The sequence below is a fragment of the Megalobrama amblycephala genome, linkage group LG7 (assembly GCF_018812025.1).
Source record: "Megalobrama amblycephala isolate DHTTF-2021 linkage group LG7, ASM1881202v1, whole genome shotgun sequence".
NCBI classification, from domain to species: domain Eukaryota; kingdom Metazoa; phylum Chordata; class Actinopteri; order Cypriniformes; family Xenocyprididae; genus Megalobrama; species Megalobrama amblycephala.
The window spans coordinates 9,338,140-9,356,544 of record NC_063050.1 but is presented as its reverse complement, the minus strand read 5'-3'; the positions used below and the strand labels follow the sequence as shown (position 1 = coordinate 9,356,544).

Below are 18,405 nucleotides of genomic sequence, written 5' to 3'. Positions count from 1 at the left end.
GATTCTTTTATATAAGGGAATTCAATAACATGTTACTGCCCTATCCATCCATCCATCCATCCATCCATCCATCCATCCATCCATCCATTCATCCATCCATCCATTTATCCATCCATCCATCCATCCATCCATCCATCCACAAATTAATTCAAACATCCATCCATCCATTGATCCATCCATGTATCCACTCAACCATCCAGCATTCACCCATTCCTGCATTCATTCTTTCATCCATCCATCCATCCATCCATCCATCCATCCACAAATTCATCCACAAATTCATCCATTCCTGCATTCATTCGTCCCTTCATCCATCCAGGGATGATCCTGATTATTTTATATAAGGGAAGGCAGTTACATATTCCTGCCACAAAGTCGTGTAATATATTACTGAACATGCATGCTAACATACACAGTTTACAGGAAACTGATAAACGCCATCTAATCATTACAGGGAGTTTCCCTTCACACTGAAAGTTTCATTTTTTTTTTTTTTTTTTTTTATTGAAAGCTCTGTATGTCGTGAATTTTATACAATACAATTTTTAATCCTCTTGAGAGAGTGTTTTTATCTTTTTTCTATTCTTTGCAAGTGTTTTCATTTGCATGGGGCAGGTCACTAAACTAGACTTTAAAAAGAGGAAGGAAAAAATTGCAAAAACAGCAGAAGAAAGTTCTCAGCTCGCATTTGCGGTTCACTCTCCTGGAGTCTGTTTGCTGTCTGAAACTACAACACGGTAAGAGTTACACTTGTTCAGTGATGAATATTGAATAACTAATGAATCTCCATTCACAGAAGAAACTTGAAGTGAGAAATATACATAGTGTTTATAACATAGACTGCAGTTATAATAGTTTTTATGTAACTAAAGATGACGTGTTTTTGTGTAAATGATTTAGTTTCCTGCAGTGATGTCACAGAGACCGGCTCCTTCTCTTCTTCTGCTGTTTCTGCTCATGATTCCAGGTGAGTCTCTCCTGTAAATGCAATGGGACTTATAATATCTCAACATTAGACAGGTTTTGACTAATCAGTTAGCCCTGCTAGTATCACAGCAATCACTGGTAAAACATCTACTATAATGTAGTAAAATGTAAAATGTATTTGTTGCTTCTAAACAAAATTGTATTATTCAGTTTTTTTTTTTTTTTTGCTGACATAATGTTCAACTAACTGATGAAACTTCTAACATGGTTTTCATAGTTAGTGTTCATTGGTCTCCTTCCTGTATTTCATCACCTTCTATCTGTAGATTTTACAGATATCATAAGATAAGTGTAGTTCTTCATTTATACAAACATGAGTTTTGTGAAGAAAAACAAGTTTTAATGAACGTTTATGGTCACAGGTGAGCATATTTTTAACTGTTTTTGCCAGCAGCCACATCGCCCTGTAGCTCTAGACTGGTTGCCCACTGAAGCTAAGCAGGGTTGAGCTGGTCAGTACCTGGATGGGAGACCTCCTTGGAAAACTAGGTTGCTGCTGGAGGTGTTAGTGAGGCCAGCAGGGGGCGCTCACCCTGTGGTCTGTGTAGGTCCTAATGCCCCAGTATAGTGATGGGGACACTGTACTGTCAAAAAGCACCGTCCTTCAGATGAGACATTAAACTGAGGTTGTGCCTCTCTGTGGTCATTAAAAATCCCAGTATGTCCTTCGAAAAGAGTAGGGGTGTAACCCCGGCCCATTGGTCTCATCATAGACTCCTAATCATCCCCATGCACTGATTGGCTTCATCACTCTGTCTCCTCTCCACCAATAAGCTGGTGTGTGGAGGGCGTTCTGGTGCAATATGGCTGCCGTTGCATCATCCAGGTGGTGCTGCACATTCCCCCTTACATATGTAAAGCGCTTTGACTACCCAGAAAAGCGCTATATAAATGTAACAAATTATTATTATTATTTCTTGTGAATGTTGTGTTTCAGGGGTTTCTAGTGCTGATTGGGGTGTGAGATACAGTCCTTCACACATCTGTGCACTAAAGGACTCATCAGTGATAATGAGCTGCACTTATAAATACCCTACTGGATACCGGATCAGGAGAGTGTTCTGGACCAAAACATTGGAAAAAGATAATGGAGAGTTTCCAGATCTGTCTGAGGACCCTGAATACAGTCAGAGGCTTCAGTATCTGGGAGATGAACAGTGTGCCATCAGACTGAGTCATGTGACACTGAAGGATTCACACGAGTACTATTTCAGATTCATCACTGATAAAGGAAAATTGATTGGTAAACCAGGAGTGACTCTTACTGTCACAGGTGACTCTCATGAGGTTTCTCTCTTCTTCTGTGCATTATGTTGAATAATAATCAGTGTATGACAGCAGCACTAGATATAATGTGTGTGTTGTGTTCAGATCTTCAGGTGGAGTCTCCTGAGAGAGTGACAGAGGGAGATTCAGTCCGTCTGACATGTAAAAGCAGCTGCACTCTGACTGACAGAGCAACATTCATCTGGTACAGAAACTCACAGCCATTAACTGAGAGAAGAGACAGAAACAATGAACTCCTGCTGCAGTCAGTCAGAAGAGAGGATGCAGGCAGATATAGCTGTGCTGTACACGGACACAATCACATCTCTCCTGCTGTTCAGATCAATGTCATGTGTGAGTATGTATTTTATTTAGTGAATACACTTTTTTCTTTGAAGGTTCTATCCATGTAGGAGGGGACGTTCTCGTGACCTTGTGCAATGTTCCCTAAAAGTTCTCAAAGGTGACGAAAATACAGAACGGATGTTCCTAAAATGTCCTTTTTGGCAATGAAAATGCTGTTCGAGGTTCCTTATATAACATTAACAGAATATTCCCATATGGTTCCCTGTTAGTTAGATGGGAATGTTTCATTCGGGACAGCGATGCATCTTCTGTGCACCTAGAGCAGGGATCTCAGTCCTGATCCTGAAGGGCTTCTGTCCTGCAGACTTCAGTTCCAACCCTGCTTCAACACACCTGTCTGTAATTATCAAGCAGCCATGAACACCTTGATTAGCTTCTTCAGGTGCATTTGATTGGGGCTGGCGTTGAAATCTCCAGGAGCAGGGTTGGAGACCCATGACCCAGAGGGAATGTCCTATTGTAATTGTCCCCTAAACATTCAGTACTTCCTGAATGTTCCCTGAAGGTAAACGTTTTAAGATGACGTCTCCCAACCCTTAAAAGAACTCCACATCGTGACGGTCTCTGAACGTTCTGGGAACATTACCAGGTGATAAAGAGTCACGAGCACACACAGCTTTTGCATAGCAACATCATTATAAATAAAAAGGGAACAAAAACATTCATGTTGACTTGTGATCGGGACTCGTGACACTTTTGATCGCATGAAGTCCAAATCTTAACCCCACTGAACACATCTGAGATTAACTGAATGAGTCAGTGTCAGTGAATCAATCATGAACATCTTCAAAGTTCCAGTACCCATGTAAAAGTATCAACTCAGAGTTTTCCTTGAAACTTTACGATTTTCAGTTATAAACTGGTGATTTAATATAATATTTCACTTGTGGATCCTCCAGTGAATCCTTTGATCTCCATCAGTCCATCTAGTGAAATAGTGTCAGGAGATTCAGTGACTCTGATCTGCAGCAGTGATTCAAACCCTCCTGCTCTGAACTTCAGCTGGTTTAAAGGAGGAACGTTTTTAGTGTAGCAGTGTGAAGTATACCTTCGGTTGTTCATTGGGTGATGTCAGGTAAAAACAGCGAACCTATCAGGACCGGAGTGTTAAGCCTGCACTGCACGCGTGTGTGGCGCGTTATGGTGTAAAATGGGAGGGCGTTGGTTACCTGGGATGTGTTGTCATCGACGGAATGCACGTCTAGTGTTATAACGCACAGCTGCCTTGCCTGGGTTTCCAACCGGTCGTGTGTGTGTGTGGGTGTGTGTGTGTGTGTGTGTCTGTGTCTATGTCTATGGTGTGTGTGTGTGTGTGTAACTGCGGGCCAGATTATCGCTCGCTGTGGAGTGAGTGCACACATGCGTCAAGCGAGGCCATTCTTTGGCCGTTTTGTGCCTCGAGTATGTGGGTGATTGTGGTCTGTTTTATGTTCTTTTTCTTTTGTTCATCCTTTGATTTTGTTTTGAATTGTAAACACGCTGAATGTAATGTTTTCTTTGTCAGTTTAATTTTTAGTTCTTTGTTGCAAAGTGTGGAGTTGTTATAAAGTGTGTGTTGCTATATTGAATTATTTCTGTGGGTATAAAAACCCCGGTGGCGTATGTGAAATCAAGTGCGATCTTTGGGTGTCGCCCAGTCACAGTAGGATCTGGAAGAATTTACAGAATCTCAAAGATCAGCTCTGATGACAGTGGAGAATACAAGTGCAGATCCATCAATGAACTTGGAGAGAAATACTCTGATAATGTGACTTTAAATGTCATGTGTGAGATAATGATCATCTGCACATTGTTTAAAATTTCCACATTCATCATTTTGTAATTTTTGTAATTTTTGTAATTTTTGCTATTTTGTTTTTATTTTTATTTATTTATTTATTTATTTATTTATTTATTTATTGTCTGTTTCAGACCCTCCAAAGAGTGTCTCAGTGTCCGTCAGTCCATCTGGTGAAATAGTGTCAGGAGATTCAGTGACTCTGATCTGCAGCAGTGATTCAAACCCTCCTGCAGAAATCAGCTGGTTTAAAGGAAGAACGTTTGTAGGATCTGGAAGAATCTACAGAATCTCAAAGATCAGCTCTGATGACAGTGGAGAATACAAGTGCAGATCCATCAATGAACATGGAGAGAAATACTCTGATGCTGTGACTTTAAATGTCATGTGTGAGTTAATATGATTCAGTAACTCTGACATTTAATCCTCTAAACAGTCTGTGTTGTCTAATTTATTGTGATTGTTAAAGGTGAAGTATGTAAGGTTTTTTTTTTTTTTTTTTTTTTGTTAAAATACATTCTCTTAACCCAGATTATTGGTCATTGACTATTATTAGTATGCCATTCATTGGTTTATGTTTCCCAAAATTGTAAAAGCTGAGCCTCATGAAATCATTAAAAGCAGTCTGCTCAGATCCATCAATCTCTGTTCAGCTCAACCAATAGTTTGAGGTTGGGCCGTGGCTACCGTAACTGGCAGAGATATTTTTAATTTTTAAGCCACCATCGTGGAGATGAGTGTTCGCTTTAGTTGGGCTCTTGACCCTTGACTATTTAATATTAGATTTTGTTTTGGCTGTTGTAACTGTTTTATCAGATAGACAAGCAAAGAGAAAAAGATGATCAGGTGGTGTTGGTTATGTTTTCACATGATCATTATTTGACCTGAATCACTGAACTCATTTAGAGCCCAATCTCTGAGTTAGATTTACATTATTGATTACAGCAGCACTGTGATTCAACAGCAGAAGATCAGCTTTATCTATATAATCTGAAGGATTTCTTAAATGTTCTTCTGATTTATAAAGAAAATAAAAGCTGTTTCATTTCGAGACACAGACATCAAGAATCAGTCTGTGAATCTCAACAGTGGTGAGAATAATAAAGCATGTTGCAGTGCATTCTGGGAGCCACCAATCAAAATGTATCCGTGGTTCCCATCATGCATTGCTGCATAAATAAATTATGAGCTGAATTGTTTTAGTAATTTCCTTTATTCTCACTATTTTATTTTTTTTCTGTTTTATGTGACTTTTTAGTAGCTTGTTTTCTAATGTGATCAGTTGATCAGAATATGTTGCTTGTCACCATCATTGAGATTCACAGGCTGATTCTAGATGTTTCTGTGTGCCTGAAAAAAAAAAAAAAAAAATATATATATATATATATATATAAAATAAATAAATTAAAAAAAAAAATATATATATATATATATATATATATATATATATATATAAAATAAATAAATTAAAAAAAAAATAAATATATATATATATATATATTTTTTTTTTTTTTTTTTTTTTGTGTATCTTTGAATTATATAGAAAAAGCTGTTCTTCTGCTATGATTAATCATGCAAATCTAGCTCAGAGACTGGGCTCTAAATGAGTTGAGGTCAAATAATGATTATGTGAAAACATAACCAACACCACCTGATCATCATTTAATATTTGCTTGAATGGCTGTTATAACTCAGTTATAGCAGCCCAACCAAAATCTAATATTAAAAAGTCAAGGGTCAAGAGCCCAACTAAAGCAAACACTCATCTTCATGATGGTAACTTAAAATTGTGAATTTCTCCTTTGATTCTGCTTGTTAACAGCAGATCACCTTCCTGACACAATGAAAGTCATCCACCGATGAAGAAAGAGGCACAAACTTGCTTAACGGCTTGTGGAGTGACGTAGCAGCAATGTGATTGGATGATAGTTAACACATGTTGTGTTGGACACAGTGTTGTCTCTCTCTCTCTCTCTCTGTCTCTCTCTCTCTCTGTCTCTCTCTCTCTCTCTCTCTCTCTCTCTCTCTCTCTCTCTCTCTCTACACATGATCAACTTAAATTGACACAAAAATGTGTTAAAATAGCCATAACACAAAAAATGTGTTATTAATTAACACACCCTTTTTGAGAGTGTAGTAACACAGCTAAAAGTATTCCTAATATGCTTTTATTAAAAATATCCTACATTTACCTGTTGAGACATGTCTTCACAAGCACCCGTAACAACTGTATGTTGGGGGAGGTGCAACGTGTGAAAGGGGCGTTTACAAGGTTGTGCCTACAAGCTAGGTTCATGAAACTAGTCACAGAAACTACAAACTTCAGCTGAAATAATTTCAATATTTGTCTGTTTTGAGAGTTAATCATGATGATCTTCCTCTTTCAGTTCATGGTGCTGGTAGGAATGTGATTGTGATCGCAGCGACATCTGGAGGATTATTCATCATCATCACCATCATCATCATATTTATAATGTAAATAAAATAATAGAGTATACATATTCTCTACTTTCAAACTAATGCAATAGGATATTTGATTATTAATTATTTATAAAACAATGAGATTACTTTCTTATGTTTCCTATTTTGATAGTCAGAGGAAAATGAAGAGCAGAAGATCTGCAGTACATGAGTATGAGGTGAGGTGAACAAAAAACACAGATTGAAATCAATTAAAGAATAAAATTTGTTTTTTTTATAATGAATCAATAATAGAATCAAATTAGATTTTAAGTGCAAGAGTAGTAAACTAAGTACACAACTAATTTACAGCTACGGTTTTCATTTGTACTGCAGCTATACACTGAACGTATAGGTATGCTGATAGTTTACTAGTTAAATACTTGTAGCACATTTTTTTTTTTACTTTATGAAAGTACACTTTAAAGTATACTCAGTAGTTATAAAATACAAGTATACTTGCACGTTTTCTTTATGTGAACCTAACACCATACTTATATGTAGTATTAATTTCTATACTTGAAATATACCTTTAACTGTACTTGAACTTTTTCCTCGCCAGTGTTTTTCTTTCTTTCTTTTTTTTTTAAGTTGCCAGTCAGCATCAGCATTTTTGATCATTTTCACAAACTTTCATGGCCCCCAGAATATTTTGATGTAAGAATATCTGAATATGCAATATCAAAAGAAAGAACAGAGCCTCTGCGTTCTAGCTTTATGCAGTATTTTAATCAAAACTTGTTGTGGGTAAAATTCATTAAAAAAAAAAGGAATCTGGATCAAAGTCAGAATGATGATCAAAACATAGTTCATAGTAGATCAAGTCCATCAACACCCCTAAAATTTGCAAAGCCTTTTTCCTCTTCATGGGTTTGACATTTCATTCTGTAAGGTTAGGCAGTTTTTTTTTTTTTTTTTTATGCATTTTAGTGTTTGATGATTTTGTATTTTAACGTACACAAGCAATGTTTCTAATGTTTGTTTCTACTTCTTCTCTGCCTGTGTTTTGATCAGGAGATTCTGTACTCTTTTAAAAGATGCGTAATAGCGCCTCCTACAGTATAACGATCAAAATATGGATTGCCGAGAAATTTTAAAAGGGCAAGGAAGCGTTGTTTCATAAATGATGGAAAAGAGATAGGTAGATTTGAAGTAAATTCCTATGGACACTACCAGTGGACTACACAAAAATTCAGATACTCAGAATTAGGAACATATCTGTTTTCTTTATAAATCTATATTTTCAAACAATGTAAGTTTATAAGACAGTATGTAAAACTGTATGAAAAAAGTATATACCTGGCATGAAACTCTAAATGGTGCATGCTGATACAAGAGGTCTAACTCATTTGGTAGCGATCACAACATTATCTACATAGCAGCTGATTGGTTGTTGCCTCAGCATCAAATGAGCTGCAGCTCAACATTCAAACATATTCCAGTATGATGCTGGTAGTAATGTGCAGAATGCTTTCAGAAACCCTCCACCTTCCCCAGCTCCACTTGTATAGATCTGCTACTGGGATAATTCATGTATGTTACATGTGCAGCATCAGTCTTACATGCTCACAGCAATGTCTGTGAATATATTGGCAGTGGCATATCTCTGTACTTGCTCTGCAGCAGTGTAGCAAATCTATTCCACCAAGACCAAATACATTAACATTGCCATATAAACATGCCAATCGCCTTTACCATACCAATCTCCTGAGAGCTGTCATGAAATAAGGCTACACAATCAAAAGAGTAAACACAACTACAAGCCAACAGAGGTGGACATTCCAGGGGTCAGAAAGTAAAAGTCCTGCCATATTTTTATTCCACCCACTGAAGCATTAATGAGATAAATAAGTGATTAATTAAGTGATGATTGAGCATTATTGAAGACACCTGATGATAACAAGCAGAATCACCAAAGGAGAAAATCACAATTTTTAAGTTACCATCATCGAGGTCAGGGTTTGTTTTAGTTGAGCTCTTGATCCTTGACTGTTTAATATTAGATTGTGTTTGGGCAATTTTAGCTGCATTAAAACCAAACAGACAGGCAAAGTTAAAAGATGGTCAGGTGGTGTTGGTTATGTTTTTACATAAACATTATTTGATCTGAATCACTGAACTCATTTAGAGCTCAATCTCTGAGTTAGATTTACATTATTGATTACAGCAGCACTGTGATTCTACAGCACAAGATCAGCTTTTACAATACAATTTTTTTTTTAGAGTTCTGATTTAAAAGAAAAAAGCAGAGCTCATTTAAACACACAGACATCAAGAATCATCCTGTGAATCTCAACAGTGGTGGCCATCATAAAGCATGTTGCAGTGCATTCTGGGAGCCACCAATCAAAATTCATCCATGGCTCCCATCATGCATTGCTGTATGAATAAATTATGAGCTAAATTGTCTTAGTAATTTCATTTATTCTCACTATTAAAATTTTGCTGTTTTTCTGTGACTTTTTAGTAGCTTGTTTTCTAATGTTCAGAGTTGATCTGTTGATCAGAATATGTTGCTTGTCACCGTTGTTGAGATTCACAGGCTGATACTTGATGTCTGTGTGTGCCTAAAAGACTTTTTTTTTTTTTTTTGTGATAAGGACAACTTTTTTTTTTTTTTTTTAAATCTGTATTGTATAAGCTGATCTTCTGCAGAATCACAGTGCTGCTGTAATCAATAATGTAAATCTAACTCAGAGATTGAGCTCTAAATGAGTTCAGTGATTCAGATCAAATAATGATTTTGAGAAAACATAACCAACAACACCTGATCATCTTTAACTTTGCTTGTCTGGTTGGTTTTAATGCAGTTAAAACTGCCCAAACAAAATCTAACACTAAAAAGGCAAGGGTCAAGAGCTCAACTAAAACAAACCCTGACCTTGATCATGGTAACTTAAAAATTGTGATTTTCTACTTTGGTGATTCTGCTTGTTATCATCAGGTGTCTTCAATAATGCTCAATCATCACTCAATTTATCACTTAATTATCTCATTAATGCTTCAGTGGATGAGATAAAAATATGGCAGGACTTTTACTTTCTGACCCCTGGAATGTCCACCTCTGCAAGCCAAGTATGCTTAGGCCTAGTCCACACGTACACAGGTATTTTTTATTAATTGAGTTGTTCCTCCATTTAAAAAAAAAAAAAAAAAACTCGTCTACACAAGCACACTTTAAAAAAAAAACTCCATTCACGTGAAAACACAAACACACTGTCAAGAGCATGCCAAACCAACAGGTGGCGATATATAACCCTAACCATGAAACCATGTCGGCCAATCAGAAGCCTACATCTGCCATTGAACAGTAAACACCTTTACTACGCACAATCTGACGGCGAACAAAGGAGATAACCATGCGCACTCCGACATCACAAGCCAAATTCTCTGGTTTCACCGGCTACATGACAACACTGCAACCGTCACCTTTACTACGCACAATCTGACGGCGAACAAAGGAGATAACCATGCGCACTCCGACATCACAAGCCAAATTCTCTGGTTTCACCGGCTACATGACAACACTGCAACCGTCCCAGTTATTCTACATGTAGCAAGGTGTTTTTTTTTTTTTTTAAATAAATGAATAAATAGATAGAATAGTATTAATGGGTCAAGTGTTGTTCAGTAATAGTCAAGTACAGGTTACTTAAGTGTAATTTTATGTAACAGGGTGGTATTAGAAACTACCCCCCTCCCCCCCCCCCCAAAAAAAAAGATGTACTTCCCCTTTAAGAGAGCGGCCGCTGATGATGACGCGCTAAGTGTGCGATGTTGAGACAGACGAGGTGCGTTCCATTCGACCGTAAGTGGACTGCGAAGTGGACTTCACAGGGTATTTCACCATCTTAAGTGAGATTCCATTCCGAAGGGAGCGAACATGTTCAGTTTGAAGGGCACTGCGAACGACATAGGGAATAAGGGAACATCGATACATCACTTCACAGGAAGTAGTCAAGTCAAGTCAAATTTATTTATATAGCGCTTTTACAATTGGTAATTGTTTCAAAGCAGCTTTACATATTAGAAGCACAGAAAAAAAGGGAAGTGGTTAAAAATAAGCTGTACAAACAAGCGTGGTAATATGTAACATATACAAGATGGTGCTACATTAAGCCAATGTCGGCTGACTCCCAGGGGTGGAAAAAACCCCCTAGGAGAAAACCCAGCGTGGGAAAAAAGTCCTAGGAGGGAAAAAACCCCTTGGAAGATATATATAATATATGTAAATGGATATGCAGATCAAAATCTGAATTATACATTTTTATTATAGAGATTAAAAATAGATTATATATATATATTTGTAAGCGGATACGGGGATTTAAAAATCTATGCAGCCAGAACTGGATCTGTAGGCCCATTGTCTCCTGGGCTGCGTTGTAGTCAGGTCCAGACACAGGTTCTCCATCTGATCTGGATACGGCCTGGATCCAGCACCCGGAAAACCTCGGGATAAGCAGAGAGACAGATATTAGCGTAGATGCCATTCTTATTCTGATGTACAGGTATATCTAGTGTTATAGGAAATGTTCTCGGTTTCGGCCGACCTAATTATTGCAGCGTAACAATCCTTTAACGGATTTGAAAAATGTTAATGTATTGATAATGTGTTATGTGTATGCAAGTCTGCAACTGACAGAGTGTGTCTGCTTCCCGAACAATGCTAGGAAGATTGTTCCAGAGTTTAGGTGCTAAATAGGAAAAGGATCTGCCGCCTTCAGTTGATTTTGATATTCTGGGTATTATCAACTGGCCTGAATTCTGAGATCGCAATAAACGTGAAGGACTATAATGCATTAAGAGCTCACTTAGGTACTGGGGAGCTAAACCATTTAGTGCTTTATAAGTAAGTAGCAAGATTTTAAAATCTATACGATGTTTAATAGGGAGCCAATGTAATGTTGACAGAACTGGGCTAATATGGTCATACTTTCTGGTTCTAGTAAGTAGAGAGGTAAAATTACCCAACTGTCATTGAAAGAGTTTAACGGCTCTCTGGTTTTGAGTATTCATACATTTTATACAAACGAAAGTATGAATGGTTATGGCGATGAGTGTTACATTTGTATATTTTATTGTATGAATAAGCATGACAAAGAAAACGTGTTGAAAAGCAGCTAAGGCTCTATCATTTATTTTATTTTATTTTATTTTATTTTATTTTATTTTATTTTATTTTATTTTATTTCCGTTACCTCAGGAGTGTTTATGCGGCTGCGCATGGAAAAGAAAGCACACGAGACCATGGATTAAGAATACATTTATACAGTTAACCAAATGAGAATTTATTTTCATATGGTATGACAGTTACAGCTTCAAATCTTTTAAGAGTCAATTTTAAATTTGAAAGTAAATTAAAATATCTATTTATTTATTTATGTTATCAATCTGCATGACATTGTCATTGACTTTCTTTGATGACATTTGCTGGGCATTCCAAATGAGCGATTATTGTCAGCGAAGTCCACTTCAACGGATATACCGTGCTCAGGGAGTAGGGAGCAGTGAACACTGCATAGGGACCCTGTCGAATGGAACGCAGCTACGGTTAAGCAGTGCATGAGACCAATCTAATCTTTTATCATCCTGGGGAAAATCCATGATTTGTGTGAGTGAATGTGATGATAATCGTTTAATTTGATGTAATAGTCTTCAAAGATTGTGTGCAATTACACGTGAGGGGTGTTACGAGTTCTCTGTAAAACAGAATTCGGTAAGTGTTCAATGTGATGTTCATGTGCATAACGTGTAAGAATGATGTGCATAAGATCATGAGCATGTTATATTTGATTTTTCTATATTGGTATTTCAATTAATGTGATGAAAATGCTGACGGTGGGTTTTGTGGTTGTGTAGGGTGCCACTACCGTGTTTGTATAACTCTGAAGTGTATTATTTCACCCTAGATGTGTGCTTTAACATTTGTAATTTAAGAAAATTAGTCAAAATTGACACTTTATTTTAGTTTGCTAAAGTTTTCGTTTTAATATTCCTGTGAAATCCGAGTTTGGAGATTATACGCTGTTATAGTGACCCCATGTGGTGAATTTTGAGTACCACTATTTTTGATGTTAGTAAAGTGATGCTGAATGATCACCTGTTATTTGTGAAACTATTCATTTAATACTGTTTAAGATCACAACAAAGAAACTCCAAACCACTGATTGAGTTGAACAAAATAAATCACCAAAATATAAAACGTGATTCAGAGTGTCAATTGATTTCTTTTTGTTAACTGGCAACAAAATTTGGTACCAGGAGTGGGGTCTTTTTATAAATAAATACTGCCAGTGACAGTTAAGTGTTAGTGACACACAGGTGAGCAAACACGGTAGTGGTGAAGAGGAGCCGGTGACAGCCAGAGTGAGGGTTCGTTGCAGTACAGAGAGGACGTGGGAATTGACCAGGACGTGACAAAGCCGAACGGAGTGGTGATGTGGATTTCCCATGGATTTCAGAAATAGGCATAAACTGTCCCTTTTTGCTGCCACGTTCAAGACTTTGACTTGCAACATGTCTGACCATTCAGAGGGGGAAGAGGACGACATTCGTCTGAAGTTAAGGGAATTGAGTCAAAAGCATGACGAAGCAATGGCCACACTTGAGTCTTTGAAGGGTGGGTTTAATAAGACTTATGTCTATGTACCTCGAGAACTACACATCAGTCCATTCACAGGGGACATTGAAAAAGATGGGAGAACAGTAGATGAGTTTATAAAAGGGATTGAGCGTGCTTTAAGAGCCCGAAACTTGACACCAAATGATGAGTGTGATTTTGTTTTGTCTTTGCTGCGAGGTACTGCATTAGAAGAGGTTCGACTGCGAAGCGATGTAGACAGAGATGCAGCCACTGATATACTCACTTACCTTAGAGAGGCTTTCACTGATAGACGTAGCAGTGCCCAACTCCTCCAGGACTTTTATAGTCGTAAACAGAAAGAGGGGGAGGATATTTGTGATTTTTCTCATGCACTAGCTCAAGCTCTTGGTCAGATTACTAAGCGTTCACCAGAAGCTGTGGGGGATTAAAAGATCATGCTAAGAGACCAGTTTGTAGAGGGCATCCGAGACCATGCACTCAGACGGGAACTTCGACGGTATGTAAGGGACAAGCCTGAGTCTTCAATGGTGGAAGTGAGGGAGGAAGCTTATATCTGGGGCTGGGAGGAACCTTCTGGGAGGGTTCGAACCCCTAAAAGTCAAAGTGGTACTTATGGCTCCTTCAGTGAAAGCGCACCGTGTGCAGAAATGAAAGCCATGAGCAATCAACCTGATACTTTATCCAAAGTAATGGATGTAGTCACTGATCAGGGCAGGCAGATCCGTGAGCTATCACAGGCCGTTAAAAGCTTAATGACACAACAACAGGGGGGTGGGGGCCTGCGTGTGAATAACACAAGAGCCCAGTTACGATTTACTGAGGATGGCAAGCCCATATGCCTGAAATGTCAGGAAGCGGGACATATTGCAAGGAATTGTCCACAAAAACTTAACTCAAAAAAAAAAAAAAAAAAAAAAAACTGCACCCCATTCTAGTGAGCCTGGAAATGTGACAAGTCAAGCTATCCAAGGGCTGATGTTCTGAAGAGTCGGGTGGCCCGGGTAGCTGGAAGGAGGACGATACAGGTGCCAGCAGGCTCCATAACTACAGTAATGGCAAAAGGGTGGTCGATGAGTTCAAAAGGTGAAAGCCAGTGGCTGCTAGAGCCAGCACACTTAGCTTTGCCAGGAGGTCTGCTGGTTATGCTGACTGTGGTAAACTCACACCATCACGAGGGCCCAGTCCAAGTTCTTAACCTGTCTAATGAGGATGTGTGGTTGCACCCTAGGACTCGCATCAGTGTTCTGTCGCAAGTGAAGTTGGTGGATAATGATCCAGGACATGAGGTAACATTCCAACGCATTTCTGCGAATGCTGAAGAGATCTCTATGGGGGCCAAATCACCATCCAGGCGAGAGCAGTGGTCTAAAGTGGTATCTCAGCTGGACATTGGAGGTACGGTGGAACAGCAAGCTGAGTTGAAAGCATTACTCGCTGAATATGCCCATGTGTTTGCTTTAAGCGATGAAGATCTTGGATTTACGGACCGAGTACAGCATGAGATTAACACTCTGAGGTCTGAAGGTATCGCCGGCGATACCACCGTGGTTTTTTTCTTATCAGTGTGAAAGAGACTCAAAATACTCCGTCAATGTTGCACATACAATTAAGAGTTATACACCATTTTAATCTGTGGAATATCTTCTTTCATTTGTGTACACTCAGAGTAAAAACAAAATGTTGTGCTTTTTTTTAAAATAAAGAAAACTAACATGATGCGTGATCTCTCGTCTCCCTCTGAACGAAGTCCAATCTGATAGTTCTTAGAAAATGAACTGTAACTTAGTGAATACTAATGACAAAAAAATTACACTTATGTCTAAAAAAACGTTAAGATGTCAGGTTTTAAATCATGTAAGTCAAATCGAAAACAAACCTTCTGTGTTTAAGTAATCTGTATGAAAAGAGAGCCATGTCAGAAGTCTGTGATTCAGCTCATTATCCGCTAATTCGGCCACGCCCACGGAGCCAGCGCTATTCAGACGCAAATTCAGTCAATACATGCATACATCATCTCAATCATGTATTTATTGTCTTCAAAAGTGTTTTGAATAGCCATATTTAGCGATCTCTTGCCTCTGTTAGTTCCTTGATTGTCACATGATTTGCCTCTTCTTTTACTGAGGCATTTGTGGACAAAAGGGGCAGAGCGCCCTCCGGCTGCAAGTATGAATTAAAAACACAGCATCCAGCGCTCAAAATGATGACAATAAATATAGAATAATAAATATTACTCCTCTGTATAGAAAATTGATATAAACATATGAGAATCCATCAATATTTCTCCAAATGTGTATGCTTTTAAGCATATTAAGAAATTATGGTCAATATAAGATTTTAAGAGTCAAAATGTGAAGCTTGAGTCTTAGATCTTTTTAATGATGTATAGTTTGTCAACTGCACATCAACATTTAGGCTCTATAATATAACAAATATAGTAGCCTATATGAAATGCCCTAGAGGTAGGAATGTTCAGACGCTTTGCATCACAGAAATACATTATATTTTAAAGTATATTAAAATAGAAAACCATTATTTGGTTAGAGACTTGAGACTTCTTTTAAAAACATTATAATGGCAATGTGTTCAATCTTTTGACTGGTAGTGTAATTTAACATAGGCCTATACAAAATTTTCTTCATATCATGTGCAATAATACGTGCATGCATGAGATCACAAAAATCATGTTTTTTTGTCCTGAGTGGACTTTAATCCTGTTATCAGCATGATCACAGAGGGTTTTTTCACAGCCTACCTGACTGAAAGGCCTCATTAATATGCAAGTCATTTCAGGTCATTATTATTCAATTCTTTTGTCTTCTCAGGTGAGAATCACCCATTATACATGAGGATTCACGCCTCCATGCATACTGTGTTTCTTGACCAAAAGTGTCTTAGAAAATTTAAATTTCTCTATTGTTTTATATGAAGGAGTAGGAAGGATAATTTTTACTTCATTCTGAAGCAAAAACTCTAGTCTACAACCTCCAATACCCAGAAGTCTTATGAACACAGATTTAATATACTTTTTTGGCCTTATTTCAGTGACTTAAGTTTTTTGTTTTTTCAATAACCACGCATAAACGTTATTCCTTCAAAAACACAAACATGTACATACATGTTCCTCACATATTATTGTAGCCTAGTTTGTGCTGAATACAGTGTAATGACACTTTTGTCATTAATATGTTTATGAACAACTGAAAAAAGCACAAATGTCAGGGCATGTCAAAACTTCTCCAGGGTCCCAAAAATCCTCAGACCCCTGAGGGTTAACCTGGTGGACGATGTGCCAATTTACCTGCCATATCGCCGAATTCCGCCAAACCAATACAGAGAGGCCAAGGAACACATAGCGCAACTGTTGAGAAAGGGAGTTATTCAAGAGAGCTCAAGCGCCTATGCATCTCCAGTGGTGCTAGTGAGAAAGGCTGATGGTAGTATTAGGCTATGCGTTGACTACCGCAAGCTAAATCTGAAAACAAAGTGGGACACCTTCCCACTGCCTCGGGTGGATGAGAGTTTTGATGTGTTACGAGGCACACAGTTCTTCTCGAGCATCGACCTGGCCAGTGGGTATCACCAGGTGGCTGTAGCAGAAAGGGATCGACACAAAACTGCCTTTACCACACCATTTGGGCTGTACGAACATCTGTGGATGCCGATGGGGGTGTGTAACGGGCCCGCAACTTTTCAAAGATTAATGCAATCGACCACGAATGATCTCATTTTTCAGATTGTGCTAGTATATTTAGATGACATCTTAGTGTTCTCCAAAACATTTCCTGAGCATTTGGAAAGGTTGCGGACTGTGTTATCAAGGCTACAGGAGACTGGACTTAAAGTCAAAGTAGGGAAATGTCACTTCCTACAGCCCACAGTGACATTTTTGGGACATCAGGTATCCGCTGAGGGTATAGCCACTGACCCTAACAAGATCTCTGCTGTGAAGCAGTGGCCAATACCCACTACTCTGAAAGGTCTGAGTCATTTCTCGGGTTCTGCGGGTATTATAGGAGATTTGTCCCTGGCTTCTCAAAAATCGCAGGGCCGCTGCAAGATTTAGTTAATCAGTGTCTGAATGAGGGGCCTCCAGCTAAAGTTAACCAAAATGTGATCGGTGGGTGGAATCCTGAGTGTCAAGCATCTTTTGATAGTTTGAAGGAGAAACTGACTAGTGCGCCCGTACTCGGATTTGCTGATTTCTCTGCCCCATTTATCCTTGAAACCGATGCCAGCATTCAGGGCTTAGGAGCCATCATTCAGCAGCAAGAGGGAAAGAAAAGGGTGATCTCTTATGTGAGCCGACGGCTGCGGAATGCTGAAAGGAATGTCACAAATTATAGCAGCATGAAATTGGAGCTGCTGAGTCTCAAGAGGGCTGTAACTGAAAAAATTAGAAGTTACTTGCTGGGTTCCAAATTTACAGTCATCACAGATAATAACCCACTTTGTCATTTAAACACTGCCAAGCTAAGAGCCCTGGAACAAAGATGGGTGGCGCAGTTAGCAGCATTTGATTTTGATGTCCAATATCGACCTGGCCGGTGTAATCATGCTACGGATGTGTTATCTAGGCAGCCCTTGGCAGGGGAGCCCGTGATAGACCTGGAAGATGCCGAATATGACAACTGTGTGACTATTTGTAGCCTGGTACGGTGTGGGACTGCTCTTGATGCTGAATTGGTCCAAGCTGGAATAGAGAGATGTGAAGTGCGACAGATGCGCGACATGGAAACAGGTGGGCTGGCAAGCACAGAGGCACAGGGGAGTACGCCTATTTGGCCTGGCTATTCTAAAGAGCAGTTGGCCACGTTTCAGAGTCAAGATCCAGTGCAGAAAGAATTCAGGATCTTTTGGAACCAGAAACGTAAACCTGCAGGCTTGGAGGTGAAAACCCTGTCGAAATCTGTACAATCTTTGTTGAAGCAGTGGGCCTGACTAA

General features: G+C 38.7%; 1 protein-coding gene across 8 annotated transcripts in view; it reads left to right on the top strand.

The window, feature by feature from the left end:
• Nucleotides 1-591: 591 nt before the first annotated feature.
• The window catches only part of LOC125271221 (B-cell receptor CD22-like), a 136,821-nt gene continuing 119,007 nt past the window's right edge, over nt 592-18,405 (top strand). For 4 of the 8 annotated variants that reach the window (XR_007185540.1, XM_048195250.1, XM_048195249.1 and 1 more), the window contains exons 1-5: nt 595-737; nt 901-967; nt 1,925-2,260; nt 2,359-2,607; nt 4,531-4,785. Coding sequence is in view for 7 of the 8 variants with exons in the window: in XM_048195250.1 (XP_048051207.1) it covers nt 913-967; nt 1,925-2,260; nt 2,359-2,607; nt 4,531-4,785 (895 nt within the window). In the remaining variant the exon portion in view is untranslated. Of the gene's footprint in view, nt 738-900; nt 968-1,924; nt 2,261-2,358; nt 2,608-4,530; nt 4,786-18,405 lie in introns of all 8 variants that reach the window. The other 4 variants (XM_048195244.1, XM_048195243.1, XM_048195245.1 and 1 more) reach the window with 3 other exon arrangements.